Source organism: Oncorhynchus clarkii, unplaced genomic scaffold (assembly GCF_045791955.1).
Source record: "Oncorhynchus clarkii lewisi isolate Uvic-CL-2024 unplaced genomic scaffold, UVic_Ocla_1.0 unplaced_contig_1794_pilon_pilon, whole genome shotgun sequence".
In the NCBI taxonomy this organism is placed as follows: Eukaryota; Metazoa; Chordata; class Actinopteri; order Salmoniformes; family Salmonidae; genus Oncorhynchus; species Oncorhynchus clarkii.
This window is the reverse complement of record NW_027261073.1, coordinates 16,397-42,796: the sequence shown is the minus strand read 5'-3', so window position 1 is coordinate 42,796 and position 26,400 is coordinate 16,397. Positions and strand designations below refer to the sequence as shown.

Below are 26,400 nucleotides of genomic sequence, written 5' to 3'. Positions count from 1 at the left end.
TTTCTCTCTCTCTCTCTCTCTCTCTCTCTCTCTCTCTCTCTCTCTCTCTCTCTCTCTCCTCCTTCCATCCATCTCCCCACTCTTTCTCCTCTCCCCCCCCCACCTCTCTCTCTCTATCCTAGTGCAGATGTCTGTCCCGTTCCACACACAGAATAATTAACACCAGTCCCTATGCATCATTCATGACTTCACTCCCACCCCTCCAGGATAGACCCTCCCTCTCTTCTTCTTCTTTCTCTTCCTCTCTGCTGGAGGTCTGGAAAGAGCAGACTGATGAGTCAATGGAAAGTTCTGCACCACATTGAACTGGTTCAGACAGGAGGCATCAACTCATAGTTGTTTCTTTCATGTTCTCTCTCTTTGTTCTCTGTTAGCTTTCCTGTCATTGACCAGCCAGAGCAATAGAGTATTTATCCTGTGTGTCTGCATGTGTGTGTGCCATTGATCTGCCCCCCGTCTCTCCCTTAATGTGTGCCACCCTCATCTCCTGCAGATGGCAAGGAACAGACGCCTCCCTTAGATGGGATTGGAAAATAATTGGATAAGCACTACACACTATACAGTACACACACTACACACTCACACAAACACGCATAAACAAAAACACACATATATTTACAAAGACCCCACATACTAGGAGAGAGAGACCGGCGGAGGCAGAGAGAGAGACACGCAGAGAGCGAGGCACGCAGAGAGCGAAGCACGCAGAGAGCGAGGCACGCAGAGAGCGAGGCACGCAGAGAGCGAGGCACGCAGAGAGCGAGGCACGCAGAGAGCGAGGCACGCAGAGAGCGAGGCACGCAGAGAGCGAGGCACGCAGAGAGCGAGGCACGCAGAGAGCGAGGCACGCAGAGTGCGAGGCACGCAGAGAGAGACCCTGAATCCAAAGAGATTAGAGAGGGAAAGTTGACATAGATGGGAGGTATGGAAGGCTGTCAGTCAGAAGGAGCCCAAGTTCCTCTGTTCATGCCTCTAAATTGGTGGCCCCATGCCGTGGAGTCTTGATCGCATCATCAAAGTGTGACAGGCTGAGAGGCGTACTGTGTTCCCCTGGTGAGACCTCCTGCTGTTAGGCCTTCCTCCCCAGAGCTGCCAAAGACATGATGTGAAATGCACTGGAGGAAACACACAATGCAGTTACTTTAACACTAACACACATAGGTGTTTACACACAACACACACACACACACAGGTGTTTACACACAACACACACACACAGGCATTTACACACAACATACACAAGCCATGGCACATAAACAAGCTATCACAGTCTCACATCAGAATTAGATGTTGTTTGCAAAGTTCTACACCTGAAATGTGAAAATATTTAGGGTTAAGTTTAGGCATCAACTCCGGATTCTGAAGGTTAGACATGAACTCTGAATGGTTAAGGTAAGGGTTAAGGTTTGGGTTAGGCTGAAAACAAAAAATATCAACAACTACTTTCTATCGCTGGATTCAAACATGCAACCTTTGGTCTGTTTGGAACCTTTGGTCTGTTTGGAACCTTTGGTCTGTTTGGAACCTTTGGTCTGTTTGGAACCTTTGGTCTGTTTGGAACCTTTGGTCTGTTTGGAACCTTTGGTCTGTGTGGAACCTTTGGTCTGTTTGGAACCTTTGGTCTGTTTGGAACCTTTGGTCTGTTTGGAACCTTTGGTCTGTTTGGAACCTTTGGTGTGTTTGGAACCTTTGGTGTGTTTGGAACCTTTGGTCTGTTTGGAACCTTTGGTCTGTTTGGAACCTTTGGTCTGTTTGGAACCTTTGGTCTACTTGGAACCAGAGGCAGATGCTTACCGCCATCCCCGTCCACAATACCCTAGCAAAACCAAAACCTACTTGAAGGTAACGGCGCTCACTGTTGCCCCTAGTGGCTGGTCACATCATCTCTCGACATCCTCAGACATGGATGAATGTTGAATACTGACTTGTGTCATAAGTGACCTGCCTGGGCGCACAGCTCGCACCCGTTGTCTGTGAACTCTTTGTTGTAGAAACAATAAAAAAGCCCTTGTTTTGGTAAAAATAAAATATGATGGGGCTGGAGAAATGTAACATTCTCATATTCATAGACAGAGCTACGGATGCAAGGGCTGACCATCCATGATATCAAAATGACCCTATGTTATGAGGCTGTACTGTAATTATTTACATTTACTTTGTTTACAAATATTGGAGTAAAACAAGCTTATATTTTGGGTTCTCATGGAGTGTGACAGTTGAACTAAGGTCATGAGGCATTTATAAGTTATATTCTTCAAGAATCAATGCCTACATATCATTTATTTATAAGTCCAAAAATGGATGTAGCAACTGCTGATTGCCCCTTTAAAGAGCCTGTGTGATGTGTTTGTTTAGTTACCATTCATGTGCTCGTGGGAAACATCCCAGTTGGAACAATTCTTCAACCAATGACATTTTAGCTAGCTATATGAGCTAGCTAAAGTTTCTAATAATAAAGTTAGCTAGGTTGCAAACATGGACAATATAGTCAAACTAGCTACGTATCAACAATGATACATATCAAGTGTGTTGATATGTAGCATTGTCATTTTCTCAGACTTTCCGACTTGTAATTACAACTTGGAGGGCCGTTTAAGTGGAAGTCTCGTATTTCCGATAACTCAGACACCACATGAACAGACTATTTGTCCCACCTCCTGGTTAAAAGGTGGCATAGTGTTGGCTACTGTATTTTTCTATTGATGGTTAAATCAGCCACGTGATTCTGAGGTAAAAGGATGTGTGTTGTCATGCCGTATACCGCGGTATATGATATCAACGTTATATCGTCCAAGCCTAGTTGATACCACCTGAGGACGGAGAGAGAATAGGATGTTGACATCACCTGGCAGACAAGAGGTTTACAGGTGAGGCCAGATAGTGACTGAGACAAGTATTGTACATGAAAGTTAGTTACTCTAGTCAAAGTTTGCTCTCTTTTTGTCATCATTCTTTTCTGTAGACTCTAACTTCAATTGGTCTGCTCTTCAGACAAACAGATTTAAAAGGCTGACCTGCAAAGAAGCAGTTATGTCCTCCACATTGGTGTTGTTGGTGATTCTCTTCCTTCTAGTTACAGCTTATGTCCTCCACATTGGTGTTGTTGGTGATTCTCTTCCTTCTAGTTACAGCTTATGTCCTCCACAATGGTGTTGTTGGTGATTCTCTTCCTTCTAGTTACAGCTTATGTCCTTCACATTGGTGTTGTTGGTGATTCTCTTCCTTCTCGTTACAGTGGGGTGTCTGACAGTATGTAGTTCTTTCTTCCTCAGGTGGGGTGTCTGACAGTATGTAGTTCCTTCTTCCTCAGGTGGGGTGTCTTGTAATTACAACTTGTAATTACAATTACAACTCATGAAGTGCTTTGAGAGACTAGTCAAGGACCATATCACCTCCACCCTACCTGACACCCTAGACCCACTCCAATTTGCTTACCGCCCAAATAGGTCCACAGACGATGCAATCTCAACCACACTGCACACTGCCCTAACCCATCTGGACAAGAGGAATACCTATGTGAGAATGCTGTTCATTGACTACAGCTCGGCATTCAACACCATAGTACCCTCCAAGCTCGTCATCAAGCTCGAGACCCTGGGTCTCGACCCCGCCCTGTGCAACTGGGTACTGGACTTCCTGACGGGCCGCCCCCAGGTGGTGAGGGTAGGCAACAACATCTCCTCCCCGCTGATCCTCAACACTGGGGCCCCACAAGGGTGCGTTCTGAGCCCTCTCCTGTACTCCCTGTTCACCCACGACTGCGTGGCCACGCAGGCCTCCAACTCAATCATCAAGTTTGCGGACGACACAACAGTGGTAGGCTTGATTACCAACAACGACGAGACGGCCTACAGGGAGGAGGTGAGGGCCCTCGGAGTGTGGTGTCAGGAAAATAACCTCACACTCAACGTCAACAAAACTAAGGAGATGATTGTGGACTTCAGGAAACAGCAGAGGGAACACCCCCCTATCCACATTGATGGAACAGTAGTGGAGAGGGTAGCAAGTTTTAAGTTCCTCGGCATACACATCACAGACAAACTGAATTGGTCCACTCACACAGACAGCATTGTGAAGAAGGCGCAGCAGCGCCTCTTCAACCTCAGGAGGCTGAAGAAATTCGGCTTGTCACCAAAAGCACTCACAAACTTCTACAGATGCACAATCGAGAGCATCCTGGCGGGCTGTATCACCGCCTGGTACGGCAACTGCTCCGCCCTCAACCGTAAGGCTCTCCAGAGGGTAGTGAGGTCTGCACAACGCATCACCGGGGGCAAACTACCTGCCCTCCAGGACACCTACACCACCCGATGTCACAGGAAGGCCATAAAGATCATCAAGGACATCAACCACCCGAGCCACTGCCTGTTCACCCCGCTATCATCCAGAAGGCGAGGTCAGTACAGGTGCATCAAAGCTGGGACCGAGAGACTGAAAAACAGCTTCTATCTCAAGGCTATCAGACTGTTAAACAGCCACCACTAACATTGAGTGGCTGCTGCCAACACACTGACACTGACTCAACTCCAGCCACTTTAATAATGGGATTGATGGGAAATGATGTAAATATATCACTAGCCACTTTAAACAATGCTACCTTATATAATGTTACTTACCCTACATTATTCATCTCATAGGCATACGTATATACTGTACTCTATATCATCGACTGTATCCTTATGTAATACATGTATCACTAGCCACTTTAACTATGCCACTTTGTTTACATACTCATCTCATATGTATATACTGTACTCGATACAATCTACTGTATCTGCCTATGCTGCTCTGTACCATCACTCATTCATATATCCTTATGTACATATTCTTTATCCCCTCACACTGTGTACAAGACAGTAGTTTTGGAATTGTTAGTTAGATTACTTGTTGGTTATTACTGCATTGTCGGAACTAGAAGCACAAGCATTTCGCTACACTCGCATTAACATCTGCTAACCATGTGTATGTGACAAATAAAATTTGATTTGATTTGATTTGACAGTATGTAGTTCCTTCTTCCTCAGTGGGGTGTCTGACAGTATGTAGTTCCTTCTTCCTCAGGTGGGGTGTCTGACAGTATGTAGTTCCTTCTTCCTCAGGTGGGGTGTCTGACAGTATGTAGTTCCTTCTTCCTCAGGTGGGGTGTCTGACAGTATGTAGTTCCTTCTTCCTCAGGTGGGGTGTCTGACAGTATGTAGTTCCTTCTAGTTACAGTGGGGTGTCTGACAGTATGTAGTTCCTTCTAGTTACAGTGGGGTGTCTGACAGTATGTAGTTCCTTCTTCCTCAGGTGGGGTGTCTGACAGTATGTAGTTCCTTCTTCCTCAGGTGGGGTGTCTGACAGTATGTAGTTCCTTCTTCCTCAGGTGGGGTGTCTGACAGTATGTAGTTCCTTCTAGTTACAGTGGGGTGTCTGACAGTATGTCGTTCCTTCTAGTTACAGTGGGGTGTCTGACAGTATGTAGTTCCTTCTTCCTCGGGTGGTGTGTCTGACAGTATGTAGTTCCTTCTTCCTCAGGTGGGGTGTCTGACAGTATGTAGTTCCTTCTAGTTACGGTGGGTGTCTGACAGTATGTAGTTCCTTCTTCCTCAGGTGGGGTGTCTGACAGTATGTAGTTCCTTCTTCCTCAGGTGGGGTGTCTGACAGTATGTAGTTCCTTCTAGTTATGGTGGAGTGTCTGACAGTATGTAGTTCCTTCTTCCTCAGGTGGGGTGTCTGACAGTATGTAGTTCCTTCTTCCTCAGGTGGGGTGTCTGACAGTATGTAGTTCCTTCTTCCTCAGTGGGGTGTCTGACAGTATGTAGTTCCTTCTTCCTCAGGTGGGGTGTCTGACCGTATGTAGTTCCTTCTTCCTCAGGTGGGGTGTCTGACAGTATGTAGTTCCTTCTTCCTCAGGTGGGGTGTCTGACAGTATGTAGTTCCTTCTTCCTCAGGTGGGGTGTCTGACAGTATGTAGTTCCTTCTTCCTCAGGTGGGGTGTCTGACAGTATGTAGTTCCTTCTTCCTCAGGTGGGGTGTCTGACAGTATGTAGTTCCTTCTAGTTACGGTGGGTGTCTGACAGTATGTAGTTCCTTCTTCCTCAGGTGGGGTGTCTGACAGTATGTAGTTCCTTCTTCCTCAGGTGGGGTGTCTGACAGTATGTAGTTCCTTCTAGTTATGGTGGAGTGTCTGACAGTATGTAGTTCCTTCTTCCTCAGGTGGGGTGTCTGACAGTATGTAGTTCCTTCTTCCTCAGGTGGGGTGTCTGACAGTATGTAGTTCCTTCTTCCTCAGGTGGGGTGTCTTGACAGTATGTAGTTCCTTCTTCCTCAGGTGGGGTGTCTGACAGTATGTAGTTCCTTCTTCCTCAGTGGGGTGTCTGACAGTATGTAGTTCCTTCTTCCTCAGGTGGGGTGTCTGACAGTATGTAGTTCCTTCTTCCTCAGTGGGGTGTCTGACAGTATGTAGTTCCTTCTTCCTCAGGTGGGGTGTCTGACAGTATGTAGTTCCTTCTTCCTCAGGTGGGGTGTCTGACAGTATGTAGTTCCTTCTTCCTCAGTGGGGTGTCTGACAGTATGTAGTTCCTTCTTCCTCAGGTGGGGTGTCTGACAGTATGTAGTTCCTTCTAGTTATGGTGGAGTGTCTGACAGTATGTAGTTCCTTCTTCCTCAGGTGGGGTGTCTGACAGTATGTAGTTCCTTCTTCCTCAGGTGGGGTGTCTGACAGTATGTAGTTCCTTCTTCCTCAGTGGGGTGTCTGACAGTATGTAGTTCCTTCTTCCTCAGGTGGGGTGTCTGCCAGTATGTAGTTCCTTCCTTCTGTTTGACTGTGTTGACAGATGTATCTACTGTAAATCACTTCCAGATATGCTACTTATTTTACTTTTTTAACATGCACAGAAATAAACCACATCCATGTTCTCCTTTTGGTAGGTAATTTCATTATTAAACATGCAATGAACTACACGGAGGGAAAGTACACTGTGCATTGACTAGAGCTGTGAAGTCAGGTATAGTCTCTGACATCGCTATGCACTGGATTGCTGAGAGGTGAGAGTCAGTAAGAGGTGTCTTGACTTGTTGTATTTCATAATGGAAAATGTCTGTTCACATACAAAGGTTGACCCAAACAGTACACACATCCTCTGAGCAGGACTCCTAATCATGGGAAAGTTTTGTTCATCAAGAGATGAATAGAACCTCTTCAGTGACATTGTTTTGAATAGTTCTCCAATCACTGCATCAGACTGAAGATCGATAAGCTCAAGTTGCAGGTCAGTGGTAGCGTTTTGACCCAAGTCGCGGGCCACATACACCCCCCCCTTTGCCCAGGCCTGGTCTATGGTGTGGTCTAATAAACATATGATTATATTTTGAGCTGTGTACTCAAGAGCTTCTCGGTTTTCAAATCAAATGTTATTTGTCACATGCTTTGTAAACAACGTGTAGACTAACAGTGACATATTTACTTACTTATTTCCCAACAATGCAGAGAGAAAAAGAGAAAATCAATTATAACAACTCAATAAATACACGATAACTTGGCTATATACACGGGGTACCAGGACAGAGTCAATGATAACTTGGCTATATACACGGGGTACCAGTACAGAGTCAATGATAACTTGGCTATATACACGGGGTACCAGGTCAGAGTCAATGATAACTTGGCTATATACACAGGGTACCAGTACTGAGTCAATGATAACTTGGCTATATACACGGGGTACCAGTACAGAGTCAATGATAACTTGGCTATATACACAGGGTACCAGTACAGAGTCAATGATAACTTGGCTATATACACGGGGTACCAGTACAGAGTCAATGATAAGTTGGCCAAATACACAGGGTACCAGTACAGAGTCAATGATAACTTGGCTATATACACGGGGTACCAGTACAGAGTCAATGATAACTTGGCTATATACACGGGGTACCAGGACAGAGTCAATGATAAGTTGGCTATATACACGGGGTACCAGGACAGAGTCAATGATAAGTTGGCTATATACACAGGGTACCAGTACAGAGTCAATGATAACTTGGCTAAATACACAGGGTACCAGTACAGAGTCAATGATAACTTGGCTATATACACAGGGTACCAGTACAGAGTCAATGATAACTTGGCTATATACACAGGGTACCAGTACAGAGTCAATGATAACTTGGCTATATACACGGGGTACCAGTACAGAGTCAATGATAACTTGGCTATATGCACAGGGTACCAGTACAGAGTCAATAATAACTTGGCTATATACACAGGGTACCAGTACAGAGTCAATGATACCTTGGCTATATACACGGGGTACCAGTACTGAGTCAATGATAAGTTGGCTATATACACAGGGTACCAGTACAGAGTCAATGATAACTTGGCTATATACACAGGGTACCAGTACAGAGTCAATGATAACTTGGCTATATACACGGGGTACCAGTACTGAGTCAATGATAACTTGGCTATATACACAGGGTACCAGTACTGAGTCAATGATAACTTGGCTATATACAGTGCCTTGCGAAAGTATTCGGCCCCCTTGAATTTTGCGACCTTTTGCCACATTTCAGGCTTCAAACATAAAGATATAAAACTGTATTTTTTTGTGAAGAATCAACAACAAGTGGGACACAATCATGAAGTGGAACGACATTTATTGGATATTTCAAACTTTTTTAACAAATCAAAAACTGAAAAATTGGGCATGCAAAATTATTCAGCCCTCTTAAGTTAATACTTTGTAGCGCCACCTTTTGCTGCGATTACAGCTGTAAGTCGCTTGGGGTATGTCTCTATCAGTTTTGCACATCGAGAGACTGACATTTTTTCCCATTCCTCCTTGCAAAACAGCTCGAGCTCAGTGAGGTTGGATGGAGAGCATTTGTGAACAGCAGTTTTCAGTTCTTTCCACAGATTCTCGATTGGATTCAGGTCTGGACTTTGACTTGGCCATTCTAACACCTGGATATGTTTATTTTTGAACCATTCCATTGTAGATTTTGCTTTATGTTTTGGATCATTGTCTTGTTGGAAGACAAATCTCTGTCCCAGTCTCAGGTATTTTGCAGACTCCATCAGGTTTTCTTCCAGAATGGTCCTGTACACAGGGTACCAGTACTGAGTCAATGATAACTTGGGTATATACGCAGGGTACCAGTACTGAGTCAATGATAAGTTGGCTATATACACAGGGTACCAGTACAGAGTCGATGTGCAGTGGTTCGAGGTAGTTGAGGTAGATAAAGTTGAAGTCGGAAGTTTACATACACCTTAGCCAAATACATTTAAACTCAGTTTTTCACAATTCCTGACATTTAATCCCAGTAAAAAATCCCTGTTTTAGGTCAGCACTTTATTTTAAGAATGTGAAATGTGTCCCTAAGCTCAAATTATATTCATTAATAACTTTAGTGAGGTGGGCAACATAGCCAAAACATTTGTGATTTACAGCACCCTACTAGCGTGGAGGGACTGTAGGAAATACCTGCCAAATATGTTCTCTATGTTGCCTATAGTAGGCAACTCAGACTTGCCAAATGCCCTGAGTGATGCCAATATTAATCTTTGGCATGCTCTAGGAATCAGGACCTTTTCAGATCTATTTCATCAGAAAACCACTACACTGAAATCCTTTCAAGAGCTCTGCAGTGAATTCGATGTGCCAAGATCCCATTTTTTCAAATATCTTCAAATTAGACATGTAATTTCCTCATTTACCTCCAAGAGGAGGTTTAGAACTCAGTTGAATGAAGTTGAAACCCTTCTTGTCACAGCACAATCCATTAAAGGCTAAATCTCCTACATCTATAGACTCCTTTCTGAGAAAGGAGGCTCCTCCATTACTCCTTTGAAAATAATCTGGGAAAAGGACCTTGGTCTGACTATCAGTGATGAGTTATGGGCGGAGGTTTGCAACAGGGTATACGGCTCCTCTACTACTCTACTATGTAAAAATGAAATAATCTAATTACACATTTTTGTACAAATGTTATTATACTCCTTTGAGACGCCATAGAATGAAAACAGACATGTCTCCTAACTGTAAAAGATGTAACTCTGAAAGTGGAACCTATATGCATGTATTTTGGAGCTGTAGAGAGATTGCCATATTCTGGCACTCTATACATACTGCTGCACAGAAAATACTAGATGTACAGTTTGATATGACCCCGTGTATCTATCTAATCTATCTAATCCTGACAGAGAAAATGTGCTAATGACTATTACATACTTTGCTAAGAAATGTATTATTCTATTGTGGGCCTCTAATACTTCTCCTACATTTAAAATCTGGATTGACCAGATTGTTGACTTTCTTCCTCTTGAAATGCTCACTTATGACCTCCACAAGAGACAGCCCAAGTTTGATAGACTCTGGTCTCCACTACTCAATGGTCATTGTCCATTTGGAAGACCATTTGCGACCAAGCTTTAACTTCCTGACAATATATCCACAGAATTTTCCATCCTCATGATGCCATCTATTTTGTGAAGTGCACCAGTCCCTCCTGCAGCAAAGCACCCTCACAACATGATGCTGCCACCCCCATGCTTCACGGTTGGGATGGTGTTCTTCGGCTTGCAAGGCTCCCCCTTTATCTTCCAAACATAACGATGGTCATTATGGCCAGAGGACATTTTTTCAAAAAGTACGATCTTTGTCCCCATGTGCAGTTGCAAACCGTAGTCTGGCTTTTTTATGGCGGTTTTGGAGCAGTGGCTTTTTCCTTGCTGAGCGGCCTTTCAGGTTATGTCGATATAGGACCCGTTTTACTGTGGCTATAGATACTTTTGTGCCTGTTTCTTCACAAGGTCCATTGCTGTTGTTCTGGGATTGATTTGCACTTTTCTCAACAAAGTACGTTCATCTCTAGGAGACAGAACCTTCCTGAGCGGTATGAACGCTGCATGGTCCCATGGTGTTTATACTTGCGTACTATTGTTTGTACAGATGAACGTGGTACCTTCAGGCATTTGGAAATTGCTCCCAAGGATGAACCAGACTAGTGGAGGTCTACTATTTTTTTTCTGAGGTCTGATTTCTTTTGATTTTCCCATGATGTCAATTAAAGAGGCACTGAGTTTGAAGGTAGGACTTGAAATACATCCACAGGAACACCTCCAATTGAATCAAATTATGTCAATTAGCCTATCAGAAGCTTCTAAAGCCATGACTTCATTTTCTGGAATTTTCCAAGCTGTTTAAAGGCACAGTCAACTTAGTTTATGTAAACTTCTGACCCACTGGAATTGTGATACAGTGAATTATAAGTGAAATAATCTGTCTGTAAACAATTGTTTGAAAAATTACTTGTGTCATGCACAAAGTAGATGTCCTAACCGACTTGCCAAAACTGTAGTTTGTTAACAAGAAATTTGTGGAGTGGTTGAAAACCTAGTTTTAATGTCTCCAACCTAAGTGTATGTAAACTTCCGACTTCAACTGCATGTACACACAGGTAGGGATAAAGTGACTAGGCAACAGGAAAGATAATAAACAGTAACAGCAGCGTATGTGAGGAGTCAATAGAGTTAGTGCCAAAAGGGTCAGTGCAGATTTGGTTAAATATTTTTATGGCTTTGGGGGTGGATGCTGTTCAGCGTCCTGTTGGTTCCAGACTTGGTATCTCTTGTTGTGCAGTAACAGAGAGAACAGTCTATGACTTGGGTGGCTGGAGTCTTTGACCATTTTTAGGGCCTTCCTCTGACACCGCCTGGTATAGAGGTCCAGAATGGCATGGAACTCGGCCCCAGTGATATCCTGGGCCATACTCACTATCCTCTGTAGCGCTTTGCGGTCGGATGTCAAGCAGTTGCCATACCAGGCGGTGATGCAGCCAGTCAAGATGCTCTCAAGGGTGCAGCTGTCGAACCTTTTGAGGATCTGAGGGCCCATGCCAAATCTTGGTACACTTAAAACCAGAACTATTTATAAATAGTTCACCACGCTTGTTTGCTTTGAATTTATTCTGTGTAATGTCTTCATGAACACACTCTAGAATTTTAAAGTGTTATTCACCTGTCCCCATGGGATAACCTTTTGAAGAACCCTTTTTGGTTCCACGTACAACCCTTTTGGTTTCCATGTAGAACCCTTTTCACAGAGAGTTCTACCTGGAACCCAAAAGGGTTCTTTAAATGGTTATCTTATGGGGACAGCCAAAATACCCTTTTGGAACCCTTTTTTCTAAGAGTGCAGTAATGCAATATTATAATTATTTAGGGAACATAATGCAACAGACTTGTGAATTGTGATTGAATTTGTGCTTTAGGGTTATATCGTCTCGAGACAATTAATCTTTACTTTTGTAAAAATCAAGTAACTGAATTTTCTTTTGTGCAACGCAACCATGTTCTTTTGTTTTGTTCTTTGTGGAAAGACGAAAGGAAATGATGGTGTGTGTTCCATGATTAATTGTCTGAGTCAGGGGATCAGCATTCAGACTCATCTCTAACCATGATACTGCAGTATTTCCGCTTTCTGAACACTTGGACCAAAACAGAGTCTTGTTTTTGCAGGCTGATATCTAAGACGAGGATTGCAGGGCCGTTCCACGAGTACCTTTTGCATCACTTTCATACTATTGGTTTAAATTGTGCACCAATATTGAATTTTAAAAGCTTGTTATGTTATATGATCTTATCCTTAATCTCGGGGAGGAAGCTGAGAGAACAGAAGTGATGTTGTTGGTGAGTTTGGTTCAACCTAGGTGTGATCAAGGTGTGCTTCTCTCCTATTTCTATTGGCTTTCATCCCCAGACAAACACATCTGGTCTATTTGCAGTTTCCATTAGCACGTGTTGTTGGGGTGAGTCGGTTGTGTTATTATCATCAAGGTCATGTTAATGTGTTGGATATGTTTACGTCATTGAACTGGATCTTAGTTAGAGTTGGATCAAAGCACTGTTGCTACACAGCCCTCAAACTCACCTCTGGACCTCCAAGACAGTTCTGCCTCATTGTTCCACTGTCCCCTGTAACCAGGGACTGATTTAGACCTGGGACACCAGGTGTGTGCAATTAGTTATTAGGTAGAACAGAAAAGCAGCAGGCTCCAGACCTCAGGGTCAGAGTGGAGTTACCCCTGATCTACAGTATATAGCTCTGAATGATCTGTTTTCCTTCACAAACTGTTGAAGTCCCTGTATAACATATAACCTCTTTTTGAAGAGAATGAAAGGCTGCCTTGCTCGGTGTTTACACTGGACTACCTGTTCAATGAGTCTTTACCTACAATGATGCAGACCATCAGATGCTTTTTTTAAGAGTTCAAATTCATCTCTCTCATAGGTAGAGAAACCTGTTGTTTTGGCTGTGCAGCCCCCTGTTCCTTCCTGCCACTGCAGTCAGCGCTCCAGAGCTTTGCACAAAGCAGTTGCTTTTCATTAGCATTTCTATATTAGTCTCTTCTCCTCCAAGCATTGTCCTCAGTGTCCATCCTGCACCTTTATCTCTCTCAATAACCTCCACCCACATAGGATACACACACACACACACACACACACACACACACACACACACACACACACACACACACACACACACACACACACACACAGAGCTGGTGCCCACACACCCCTGTCTTAATAGAAAGAGCAATCTCCATGTCCATCTCTCTCTCACACACACACACACACACACACACACACACACACTGCTTGTGAGCAGTGTTTGCTCAGTTGATTGGAGGACTGTGTCACTCAGCCTCCCTGTGTTTGTCTAAGCCAATGGGGTCTCAGCTTATCTTCAGCCACTTAGTTTGGCTTTAATGGGGACAAGGCAGGATACTGGGGACATGGAGAGGAGGCAGGGTACTGGGGACATGGAGACGAGGCAGGGTACTGGGGACATGGAGACGAGGCAGGGTACTGGGAACATGGAGACGAGGCAGGGTACTGGGTACATGGTGACGAGGCAGGGTACTGGGGACATGGAGACGAGGCAGGGTACTGGGGACATGGAGACGAGGCAGGGTACTGGGGACATGGAGACGAGGCAGGGTACCAAGGACATGAGATGAGGCAGGATACTGAGTTAATGGGGACGAGGCAGGGTACTGGGGACATCTCATGTGATGTGACTCCTAAATAAGTCAACATGTGACTTTGTCAGAATGTGCATAACGTAGATACAGAGCTTTGAGTATTTCTATGATTTAGAGTATTTAGTTCCTGTTTCTAGTTTTTTAAGAATCAATTCAGAGTGTTTGTATAGTCTTGAATCTGTAGGAAATATCTCCACTAAGGACCTCTGTCAACAGGGGATATTGGCCTGCGTTGCTCAGCTGCAGTTTCAACTACTTCCTTCCTCACTCTGTCAGTGTGTGTTTGGGTCTTTGAGTGGGCTTGCCGTCCTGCCTGCGTACGTGCTCTCGTCCGTACGACCTTCACAAGGGCTGAGGGAGTAACTGGGGAGCTGGCCCTGACTGCAGCCAATCGATCGCTAGCCCTCACCACCCCTCTTCCACGCAGCAGTCTCTCTCCCAACACACACCACACTCCCCACCGCCTCATTGCCCAAATAGACTCACATATGAGTGACAGGGCCAATTTCTCTCTCCTTCCACTCCACTTTCTAATTCATAGCCATTGATTTACACCTGGTGGTCTGAATGCTCTTTATACACACACACACACACACACACACACACACACACACACACACACACACACACACACACACACACACACACACAGCTCCTTTGTATGGATCACAATGCAGACACATACTTGGTGTCTCAGCACATGGATTGAAGGACTGAAGGGACTTTCTGAAGGACTGTAGAAGGTCTTCAGATGTGTAGCACAGTGTCCCAAACCTCTCCTTGAGTTCTCACTGCTGTTCCTCCTATTTGATGTATTCCAGTCCAATCTCACCTGATTCAACTGATCAATCCCTTCATTAGTTGAATTAAGTGTGTTAGTTCTGGATTACATCAACTCATTGTGTCTGGTTCTCTTTGGGTCTCCTTTGTCCTAGTTCTCCCTGGTTCTCTTTAGTTCTCTTTCATCTTAGTTCTTCCTGGTTCTCTTTAGTTCTCCTTCGTCCTAGTTCTCCCTGGTTCTCTTTAGTTCTCTTTCATCTTAGTTCTTCCTGGTTCTCTTTAGTTCTCCTTCGTCCTAGTTCTCCCTGGTTCTCTTTAATTCTCTTTCGTCTTAGTTCTCCCTGGTTCTCTTTAGTTCTCCTTCGTCCTAGTTCTCCCTGGTTCTCTTTAGTTCTCCTTCGTCCTAGTTCTCCCTGGTTCTCTTTAGTTCTCCTTCGTCCTAGTTCTCCCTGGTTCTCTTTAGTTCTCCTTCGTCTTAGTTCTCCCTGGTTCTCTTTAGTTCTCCTTCGTCCTAGTTCTTCCATATATTTATATGTATATATTCTTATTCCATTCCTTTACTTAGATGTGTTTGTATTAGGTAGTTGTTTTGATTTAGTTAGATTACATGTTAGATATTACTACGCTGTCGGAACTAGAAGCACATACATTTCACTCCGCTCACAATAACATCTGCTAACCATGTGTATGTGACCAATACCATTTAGATTTGATTTGGTTCTCCTCCTGGTTCTTGTAATTGAGATCTGGCATATGTGGAGAATTGTCCTGGGTTCTCGAGGTGAGGTGTGGAATGGTCCTGGGTTCTCGATAAGAGTTGTGGAATGGTCCTGGGTTCTCGGGAAGAAGTGTAGAATGGTCCTGGGTTCTCAAGATGAGGTGTGGAATGGTCCTGGGTTCTCGGGAAGAGGTGTGGAATGGTCCTGGGTTCTCGATAAGAGGTGTGGAATGGTCCTGGGTTCTCAAGATGAGGTGTGGAATGGTCCTGGGTTCTCGGGAAGAGGTGTGGAATGGTCCTGGGTTCTCGGGAAGAGGTGTGGAATGGTCCTGGGTTCTCGGGAAGAGGTGTGGAATGGTCCTGGGTTCTCAGGAAGAGGTGTGGAATGGTCCTGGGTTCTCGGGGAGAGGTGTGGAATGTCCTGGGTTCTCGGGAAGAGGTGTGGAATGGTCCTGGGTTCTCGGGGAGAGGTGTGGAATGTCCTGGGTTCTCAAGATGAGGTGTGGAATGGTCCTGGGTTCTCAAGATGAGGTGTGGAATGGTCCTGGGTACTCGAAGAGAGGTGTGGAATGGTCCTGGGTTCTCAAGATGAGGTGTGGAATGGTCCTGGGTTCTCAAGATGAGGTGTGGAATGGTCCTGGGTTCTCAAGATGAGGTGTGGAATGGTCCTGGGTTCTCAAGATGAGGTGTGGAATGGTCCTGGGTTCTCAAGATGAGGTGTGGAATGGTCCTGGGTTCTCAAGATGAGGTGTGGAATGGTCCTGGGTTCTCAAGATGAGGTGTGGAATGGTCCTGGGTACTCGAAGAGAGATGTGGGAAACACTGCTGTGGTATTTTTTATATTTAGCTATAATGTAACGTGTGTGTGTGTGTGTGTGTGTTTGTGTGTGTGTGTGTGTGTTCAGGTGGATCTCCAGGCTCGGACCCCCAGGTGACCAATGAGAGCGTCCGCAGCAGGGACCAGATCCTCCAGACTCTGACAGACCTGTCCAGGGCCTTCCAGGACATCGCTGACCGCTGTCTGCTGGTCCTCCACCTGGAGGTCAGGTACGTACGGACATGGACTCTCCAGGATAAACACCTAGCCTGGGTCATGTTCATAATGACCTTTTCCTATTGGTCATGTTCATAATGACCTTTTCCTATTGGTCATGTTCATAATGACCTTTTCCTATTGGTCATGTTCATAATGACCTTTTCCTATTGGTCATGTTCATAATGACCTTTTCCTATTGGTCATGTTCATAATGACCTTTTCCTATTGGTCATGTTCATAATGACCTTTTCCTATTGGTCATGTTCATAATGACCTTTTCCTATTGGTCATGTTCACAATGACCTTTTCCTATTGGTCATGTTCACAATGACCTTTTCCTATTGGTCATGTTCATAATGACCTTTTCCTATTGGTCATGTTCATAATGACCTTTTCCTATTGGTCATGTTCATAATGACCTTTTCCTATTGGTCATGTTCACAATGACCTTTTCCTATTGGTCATGTTCATAATGACCTTTTCCTATTGGTCATGTTCATAATGACCTTTTCCTATTGGTCATGTTCACAATGACCTTTTCCTATTGGTCATGTTCACAATGACCTTTTCCTATTGGTCATGTTCACAATGACCTTTTCCTATTGGTCATGTTCACAATGACCTTTTCCTATTGGTCATGTTCACAATGACCTTTTCCTATTGGTCATGTTCACAATGACCTTTTCCTATTGGTCATGTTCACAATGACCTTTTCCTATTGGTCATGTTCACAATGACCTTTTCCTATTGGTCATGTTCACAATGACCTTTTCCTATTGGTCATGTTCACAATGACCTTTCCCTATTGGTCAAGTACAGATCATACTACCGCCCGCTTCACTCTGTTTTCTTTTATTTAGTCCCTAGCGAACACAACCGTGATTTCTAGAATCTTCCTCTCAATGGTTTCCCAGTGTTCTTCAGTCCTGGTCCTGAGTGGGGACAGACTGAGTTAGCAGGCTGATGTTCTGTCAGACTACCATGTTGACTGTCAGACCTTGAATAGTTCCACCTATGAATTTGAGAGCGGTTACATTCGTTCAGCCCCATCCTTCAACTTTATAGCTCACCAAGTGGCAGGACTATCGTTTTTAATTATATATGTATATGATTATTATTAGATAACATATTGAATTTAGGCTTTAGTACCATACCCCACATGAAGTGTCTGTCCTATATCTAGGAGATATAAGGAAGCTCAGGAAATATATATAATTTTTTTAAATACATATTTAACCCCTTTTATGGGGTAGGCACAACATCTGTTTCCTTCAGACTAGTTTGTGTGTAGCCCAAAATGTTCAGACACTACAAACAGAAGTTGGCAAATGGACGGTCCCGACTTCAGACGAGTCCCCTGACACTTGTGGAGACCACCATCGTGTTTGGGATGTCTCATGGTCTGACTAACACCACTCTAGCTCTGCCACCTTTCACTGCAGATGAGGAAGTGTGACAATGGTGGTGGATTGAGACTCATCCAATAAAATAAAACAGATATCTCTAGCTTAAACTGATGGATTGTGATGGGATAAAAAATAAAACTGAGATGACTTAGATTGGTGCACCGGTGTGTCAGTCAACTGGAGGGGGTTAAACAAGTGCAAGACAATCTAATAATACATTCAGACCAATGTCTCCCTGCAGATCCAGTGAGTTCACCCATTAACGTCTAAAACAAGTGATCCTCCAACCAGACCCAGAAATCAACCACCTCTCTCTCCATCAACAGCCCCCATCTCCTCCTTCCTCTCCAACCAGACCCAGAAAACAACCACCTCTCTCTTCATCAACAGCCCCCATCTCCTCCTTCCTCTCCAACCAGACCCAGAAAACAACCAACTCTCTCTCCATCAACAGCCCCCATCTCCTCCTTCCTCTCTTTATCCCTCCATCTCCTCCTTCCTCTCCAACCAGACCCAGAAAACAACCACCTCTCTCTCCATCAACAGCCCCCATCTCCTCCTTCCTCTCCAACCAGACCCAGAAAACAACCACCTCTCTCTCCATCAACAGCCCCCATCTCCTCCTTCCTCTCTTTATCACTCCATCACCTCCTTCCTCTCTTTATCCCTCCATCTCCTCCTTCCTCTCTTTATCCCTCCATCTCCTCCTTCTCTTTATCCCTCCATCTCCTCCTTCCTCTCTTTATCCCTCCATCTCCTCCTTCCTCTCTTTATCACTCCATCACCTCCTTCCTCTCTTTATCCCTCCATCACCTCCTTCCTCTCTTTATCCCTCCATCTCCTCCTTCCTCTCTTTATCCCTCATCACCTCCTTCCTCTCTTTATCCCTCCATCACCTCCTTCCTCTCTTTATCCCTCCATCTCCTCCTTCCTCTCTTTATCCCTCCATCTCCTCCTTCCTCTCCAACCAGACACAGAAAACAACCAACTCTCTCTCTATCAACAGCCCCCATCTCCTCCTTCCTCTCTTTATCACTCCATCACCTCCTTCCTCTCTTTATCCCTCCATCACCTCCTTCCTCTCTTTATCCCTCCATCTCCTCCTTCCTCTCTTTATCCCTCCATCTCCTCATTCTCTTTATCCCTCCATCTCCTCCTTCTCTTTATCCCTCCATCTCCTCCTTCCTCTCTTTATCCCTCCATCTCCTCCTTCCTCTCCAACCAGACCCAGAAAACAACCAACTCTCTCTCCATCAACAGCCCCCATCTCCTTCTTCCTCTCTTTATCCCTCCATCACCTCCTTCCTCTCTTTATCCCTCCATCTCCTCCTTCCTCTCTTTATCCCTCCATCTCCTCCTTCCTCTCTTTATCCCTCCATCACCTCCTTCCTCTCTTTATCCCTCCATATCCTTCCTCTCTTTATCCCTCCATCTCCTCCTTCCTCTCTTTATCCCTCCATCACCTCCTTCCTCTCTTTATCCCTCCATATCCTTCCTCTCTTTATCCCTCCATCTCCTCCTTCCTCTCTTTATCCCTCCATCTCCTCCTTCCTCTCTTTATCCCTCCATCTCCTCCTTCCTCTCTTTATCCCTCCATCTCCTCCTTCCTCTCTTTATCCCTCCATCACCTCCTTCCTCTCTTTATCCCTCCATCTCCTCCTTCCTCTCTTTATCCTTCCATCTCCTCCTTCCTCTCTTTATCCCTCATCACCTCCTTCCTCTCTTTATCCCTCCATCTCCTCCTTCCTCTCTTTATCCCTCCATCTCCTCCTTCCTCTCTTTATCCCTCCATCTCCTCCTTCCTCTCTTTATCCCTCCATCTCCTCCTTCCTCTCTTTATCCCTCCATCTCCTCCTTCCTCTCTTTATCCCTCCATCACCTCCTTCCTCTCTTTATCCCTCCATCTCCTCCTTCCTCTTTTTATCCCTCCATCTCCTCCTTCCTCTCTTTATCCCTCCATCTCCTCCTTCCTCTCTTTATCCCTCCATCTCCTCCTTCCTCTTTTTATCCCTCCATCTCCTCCTTCCTCTCTTTATCCCTCCATCTCCTCCTTCCTCTCTTTATCCCTTCATCTCCTCCTTCCTCTCTTTATCCCTCCATCTCCTCCTTCCTCTCTTTATCCCTCCATCTCCTCCTTCCTCTCTTTATCCCTCCATCTCCTCCTTCCTCTCTTTATCCCTCCATCTCCTCCTTCCTCTCTTTATCCCTTCATCTCCTCCTTCCTCTCTTTATCCCTCCATCTCCTCCTTCCTCTCTTTATCCCTCCATCTCCTCCTTCCTCTCTTTATCCCTCCATCTCCTCCGTCCTCTCTTTATCCCTCCATCTCCTCCTTCCTCTCTTTATCCCTCCATCACCTCCTTCCTCTCTTTATCCCTCCATCCCCTCCTTCCTCTCTTTATCCCTCCATCTCCTCCTTCCTCTCTTTATCCCTCCATCACCTCCTTCCTCTCTTTATCCCTCCATCCCCTCCTTCCTCTCTTTATCCCTCCATCTCCTCCTTCTCTTTATCCCTCCATCTCCTCCTTCTCTTTATCCCTCCATCTCCTCCTTCCTCTCTTTATCCCTCCATCTCCTCCTTCCTCTCTTTATCCCTCCATCTCCTCCTTCCTCTCTTTATCCCTCCATCTCCTCCTTCCTCTCTTTATCCCTCCATCTCCTCCTTCCTCTCTTTATCCCTCCATCTCCTCCTTCCTCTCTTTATCCCTCCATCACCTCCTTCCTCTCTTTATCCCTCATCACCTCCTTCCTCTCTTTATCCCTCCATCACCTCCTTCCTCTCTTTATCCCTCCATCACCTCCTTCCTCTCTTTATTCCTCCATCTCCTCCTTCTCTTTATCCCTCCATCTCCTCCTTCCTCTCTTTATCCCTCCATCACCTCCTTCTCTTTATCCCTCCATCACCTCCTTCCTCTCTTTATCCCTCCATCACCTCCTTCCTCTCTTTATCCCTCCATCCCTCATCATGGCTCTGAGATATTGTTTCTCTTCTGCAGTAATGTTTATGATCGCCCTGAAAAAAGAGAGTGGGCGAGAAACCCTCCCTGAGCTCTGCACTGCTCTCTACTACTCCACGCCTTATTGACTTTTACCCATCAACCACATTTCCCCCGACAGTAACGGTGGCAAATGATGCCATCAGGAAGAGGAGAGGAAGAGGAAGAAAGAGAGAGATGCAGAGAGGGAAGGAGTGTGAGAGGGGGGTGGGAAAGAAAGGGAGAGAGAAGGAGAAAAAGAGAGAGACCGAGAGGGTGTTGGTTTTTATGTCTCCACTCATGTTTTTAATAGCCACCGGGGCCGAAGATGGTTTTTGGGGGTTCTGATGAAGATGGTTTTTGGGGGTTCTGATGAAGATGGTTTTTGGGGGTTCTGATGAAGGTGGTCTTTGGGGGTTCTGAGGAAGGTGTGAGCAGCCAGAGATCATGTATCAGTCAGGTGTTTAGGGAAACTAAGCACCCGCATGGTGGCTCTTGGATTAGAACGTCACACTTGGACAAATGTGTTGAAAGACAGAGGTGGAGGGGAGACATTTGATTAAGTTACAGTAGACTGATATCTACATATCACAATCTGTCCTGATAGTTACATGGTGGATGAATTCAGTCAAACATCCCAGTAGAGCTGAGCAATACATTTCCACCACCGCGTTTTCATTCTCCTTTATATACTAGTTAATGGGACATCAATCCTTTATATACTAGTTAATGGGACATCAATCCTTTATATACTAGTTAATGGGACATCAATTGTCCCATTTAACAATCACCCATATTAGCAAAGTTATTTCATTTCAAACTTCTCATTGGTCTAGAATAGGCTACTTATCATCATGAATGATATCAGCAAAATGCCTGCGATAAGTAACACTAAGCTGATTCCATCACCATCATGACTTCATCTACCTGTAGGGTTTGGTTGGACTAAACACACATCAACAATATTGTCTCTCTCCTCTTTTCATCTGTCTCTCCTCTCTCCTCATCTGTCTCTCCTCTCTCCTCCCCTCATGTCTCTCCTCTCTCCTCCCCTCATGTCTCTCCTCTCTCCTCCCCTCATGTCTCTCCTCTTCTCCTCTCTCCTCCCCTCATCTATCTATCCTCTATCCTCCCCTCATCTATCTATCCTCTCTCCTCCCCTCCTCTATCTCTCCTCCCCTCATCTGTCTATCCTCTCTCCTACCCTGATCTGTCTCATCTTTCTCCTCCCCTCCTCTGTCTCTCCTCTCTCCTCATCTGTCTCTCTTCTCTCCTCCCCTCATCTGTCTATCCTCTCTCCTCCCCTGATCTGTCTCCTCTTTCTCCCCCCCTCTGTCTCTCCTCTCTCTCTCCTCATCTGTCTCTCCTCTCCCCTCATCTCTCTCTCCTCCCCCATCTGTCTATCCTCTCCTCATCTGTTTCTTCTCTCTTCTCCTCATCTATCTATCTTCTCTGCTCCCCTCATCTGTCTATCCTCTCTCTTCCCCTCATCTGTCTATCCTCTCCTCATCTGTTTCTCCTCTCTTCCCCTCATCTATCTATCCTCTCTGCTCTCATCTGTTTCTCCTCTCTCTTCCCCTCATCTGTCTCTCCTCTCTGCTCATCTATTTCTCCTCTTTCTTCCCCTCATCTATCTATCCTCTCTGCTCATCTGTTTCTCCTCTCTCTTCCCCTCATCTATCTCTCCTCTCTCCTCATCTATCTCTCCTCTCTCCTCATCTGTTTCTCCTCTCTCTTGCCCTCATCTATCTCTCCTCATCTGTCTCTCTTCTCCTCTCAGAGTGCATTGTTTCCACTACCTGATTCCCCTGGCCAAGCAGGGGAACTATGCCATAGTGGCCAACGTGGAGAGCATGGACTACGACCCCTTGGTGGTCAAACTCAACAAGGACATCAGCGCCATCGAGGAGGTGATGGGCGCCGCGCTGCAGCAGCACAAGTTCCAGTACATCTTTGAAGGTAAGTCTGTTGTTGTGGGTCGTCCATGATAATGTCATGTGTTGAGAATGTCATTATATTGATTCTATTGGCTTAATGTACTTGTTTCACCTGACTGTGCTCAGGTCAATGTGTGCCTGTATAGTCCATGTGTCTTTTTGGGGTGCAAATGTCCACTGCGGTGATCAATAAAAGTGTTGACTACTGGGATGTATTCTGCAGTATGTGACTGGTATGTGTTTTCTCTCTCTTCACGTTATCTTGCGCTTTCTCTTCTATCCTCTCTCTCTCTTCCCTTCTCTCATCTCTCTCTTCTCTCCTCTCCTCTCGTCTGTCCTCTCTCTCTCTTCTCTCATCTCTCTCTTCTCTCCTCTCGTCTCTCCTCTCTCTTTTATCTTCTCTCATCTCTTTCTTCTCTCCTCTCGTCTCTCTTCTCTTCTCTCTTTTGTGCTCTCTGTCTCCCTCTCTCTCCCCTTCTCGCACTCTCTCCCTCTCTATCTTCTATTCTCTCCTCTCTCCTCTCTGTTTGTCTGTGTCTGTCTGTCTGTCTGTCTGTCTGTCTGTCTGTCTGTCTGTCTCCCTTCTCTTCTCGAGCTCTCTGTCTCTCTCTCTTTCTCTCTCTCTGTCTGTCTGTCTGTAGGTCTTGGCCACCTGATCTCCTGTATTCTGATCAATGGAGCCCAGTACTTTAAGAGGATCAGTGAGTCTGGCATCAAGAAGATGTGTAGGAACATCTTTGTCCTGCAGCAGAACCTCACCAACATCACCATGTCTAGAGAGGCCGACCTGGACTTCGCTAGGTGAGACATACACACGGGAAGGGGACAAGAAAGACAGGGTAAGAGATGGATAAACAGGACGGAAGGATAGAGAGGGGAGACAAAGGGCTAGAAATAGCAAAGAGGATGAGAGAAGAGGAGGGCAAATCAAAGTAGAGAGAGAGAGATAATCTAAGTTATTCAGTGGGAGGCTGTGTCTCAGAAGGACACAGGACAGCTTTATTTGGACGGATCAATGTGTAATCGTTGTCTTCCTGCCCTCTGTCCCTCTCTCTCGCTGTACCTCTCTTCTGCAGTCCTTCTTTCTCGCTCCCTTTCTCCCCCTCTGTTATGCATGTTCAACCAGCATACAGAACTGCACCAATCTACACCCCGTGAGTGAGTGAGAGGACCAGATGGGAGGGGGTACAGTGCATTCAGAAACTATTCAGACCCCTTGACTTTTTCAACGTTATTTTACGTTGCGACCTTATTCTCAAATCAATAAAAACATTGTTTTATCCTCATCAATCTACTCACAATACTGTATCCCATAATGACAAACCAAAAACAGTTTTAGTCATTTTTGCCAGTTTATAAAAAATAAAAAATCTCATTTACAGAAGTATTCAGACCCTTTACTCAGTACTTTGTTGAAGCATCTTTGGCAGCAATTATTCTTGGGTATGACGCTACAAGCTTGGCACACCTGTATTTGGGGAGTTTCTCCCATTCTTCTCTGCAGATCCTCTCAAGCTCTGTCAGGTTTTCATCAAGGATCTCTTGTAATTTGCTTCATTCATCTTTCCCTCGATCCTGACTAGTCTCCCAGTCCCTGCCGCTGAAAAACATCCCCACCATGCTTCACTGTAGGGATGGTGCCATGTTTCCACCAGATGTGACACTTGGCTTTCAGGCCAAAGAGTTCAATATTGGTTTCATCAGACCAGAGAATCTTGTTTCTCATGGTCTGAGAGTCTTTAGGTTCCTTTTGGCGAACTCCAAGCGGGCTGTCATGTGCCTTTTACTGAGGAGTGGCTTCCATCTAGCCACTCTAAAATAAAGGTCTGATTGGTGGAGTGCTGCAGAGATGGTTGTCCTTCTGGAAGGTTCTCCCATCTCCACAGAGGAACTCTGGAGCTCTGTCAGAGTGACCATCGGGTTCTTGGTCAGGTCCCTGACCAAGGCCTTTCACCCCCTATTGATCGGTTTGGCTGGGCGACCAGCTCTTGGAAGAGTTTTGGTGGTTTCAAACTTCTCCCATTTAAGAATGATGGAGGCCACTGTGTTCTTGGGGACCTTCAATAATGCAGAAATGTTTTGGTACCCTTCCCCAGATCTGTGCCTCGACACAATCCTGTCTCGGTGCTCTACGGACAATTCCTTTGACCTCATGGTTTGGTCTTTGCTCTGACATGCACTGTCAACTGTGGGACCTTATATAGACAGGGGTGTGCTTTTGCAAATCATGTCCAATCAATTGTATTTACCACAGGTGGCTCAATTCTGAGTCTCATAACAAAGGGTCTGAATACTTATGTAAATACGTTTTCTTTTATTTATTTGACAACATGTCTTAAAACCTGTTTTCGCTTTGTCATTATGGGGTATTGTGTGTAGATTGATGAGGGGAAAAAGTAATATAATCATTTTAGAATAAGGCTGTAACGTAATAAAATGTGGAAAAAGTCAAGGGGTCTGAATACTTTCTGAATGCACTTTAGGTCAATAAATCCCTCACCAAATGTCCACCAGTGTCCTCCAACACCACTGACATGTGACTGGTGCTTTGACATATTAACAGGAATATAGTGTGTGATGAACACCCTTTGCACACCTTTCTGATGTGGTGGAAAGCGTTTATGTACCAATACGGTAAATTAGCATTGTCAGCTTATATATTGAACACTGTTAGCCCAGCCTTTTATTTACCAGTTCACCCCTGTGATGTTATCAGTGCTCTTCTACCAGAGGCATTATAAGGGACCTTGACATGTCCTTTCAGGTATTTTTCTGGAGACTTCAATATATCAATATATTTTGACCAAACATAAAACAATACAAGGTCATTTTATGGACTCGTTGGACTGTAAACCAAAAGGCTTAAGACACCTAATCAAAGTCTAGGCTACCTCAATCCCCCCAAAACCCAATCTGATGACGTTAGATGTTCACTAGCTTTGCCAATCTCCATGCGATGTCCTTCTCTACAATGTATGTCAGTCGGATGCCGTCTTGTCTGTGAATGTGTGTACAACAGGGTTTCCCAAACCCGGTCCAGGGGCCCCACCTCGGTGCAGGCTTTGGTTTTTGCCTCAGTGCTACACAGCTGAATCAATTAACCAACTCATCATCAAGCGTTGATTATTTGAGTCAGCTGTGTAGTGCTGGGGCAAAAACTAAAACGTGCACCCAGGGGGGGCCCCAAGACAGAGTTTTGGAAACGTCGAAGACCCCGGTGATAACTGTGCTGGCTTGAAGGAGTTTTGGAAACGTCGAAGACCCCGGTGATAACTGTGCTGGCTTGACAGAGTTTTGGAAACGTCGAAGACCCCGGTGATAACTGTGCTGGCTTGACGGAGTTTTGGAAACGTTGAAGACCCCGGTGATAACTGTGCTGGCTTGACAGAGTTTTGGAAACGTTGAAAACCCCGGTGATAACTGTGCTGGCTTGACAGAGTTTTGGAAACGTCGAAGACCCCGGTGATAACTGTGCTGGCTTGAAGGAGTTTTGGAAACGTTGAAGACCCCGGTGATAAC

The 26,400-nt window shown here is 45.1% G+C and overlaps 1 protein-coding gene across 1 annotated transcript in view; it reads left to right on the top strand.

Moving 5' to 3' along the window:
- The window catches only part of LOC139404559 (exocyst complex component 4-like), a gene marked incomplete at its 3' end in the record, with an annotated part of 116,949 nt that extends 93,267 nt beyond the window's left edge, over positions 1-23,682 (top strand). The window contains exons 7-9 of the mRNA XM_071147259.1: positions 16,435-16,576; positions 22,725-22,903; positions 23,523-23,682. Of these exons, the coding sequence (XP_071003360.1) occupies positions 16,435-16,576; positions 22,725-22,903; positions 23,523-23,682 (481 nt within the window). The remainder of the gene's footprint in view (positions 1-16,434; positions 16,577-22,724; positions 22,904-23,522) is intronic.
- Positions 23,683-26,400: the final 2,718 nt, after the last annotated feature.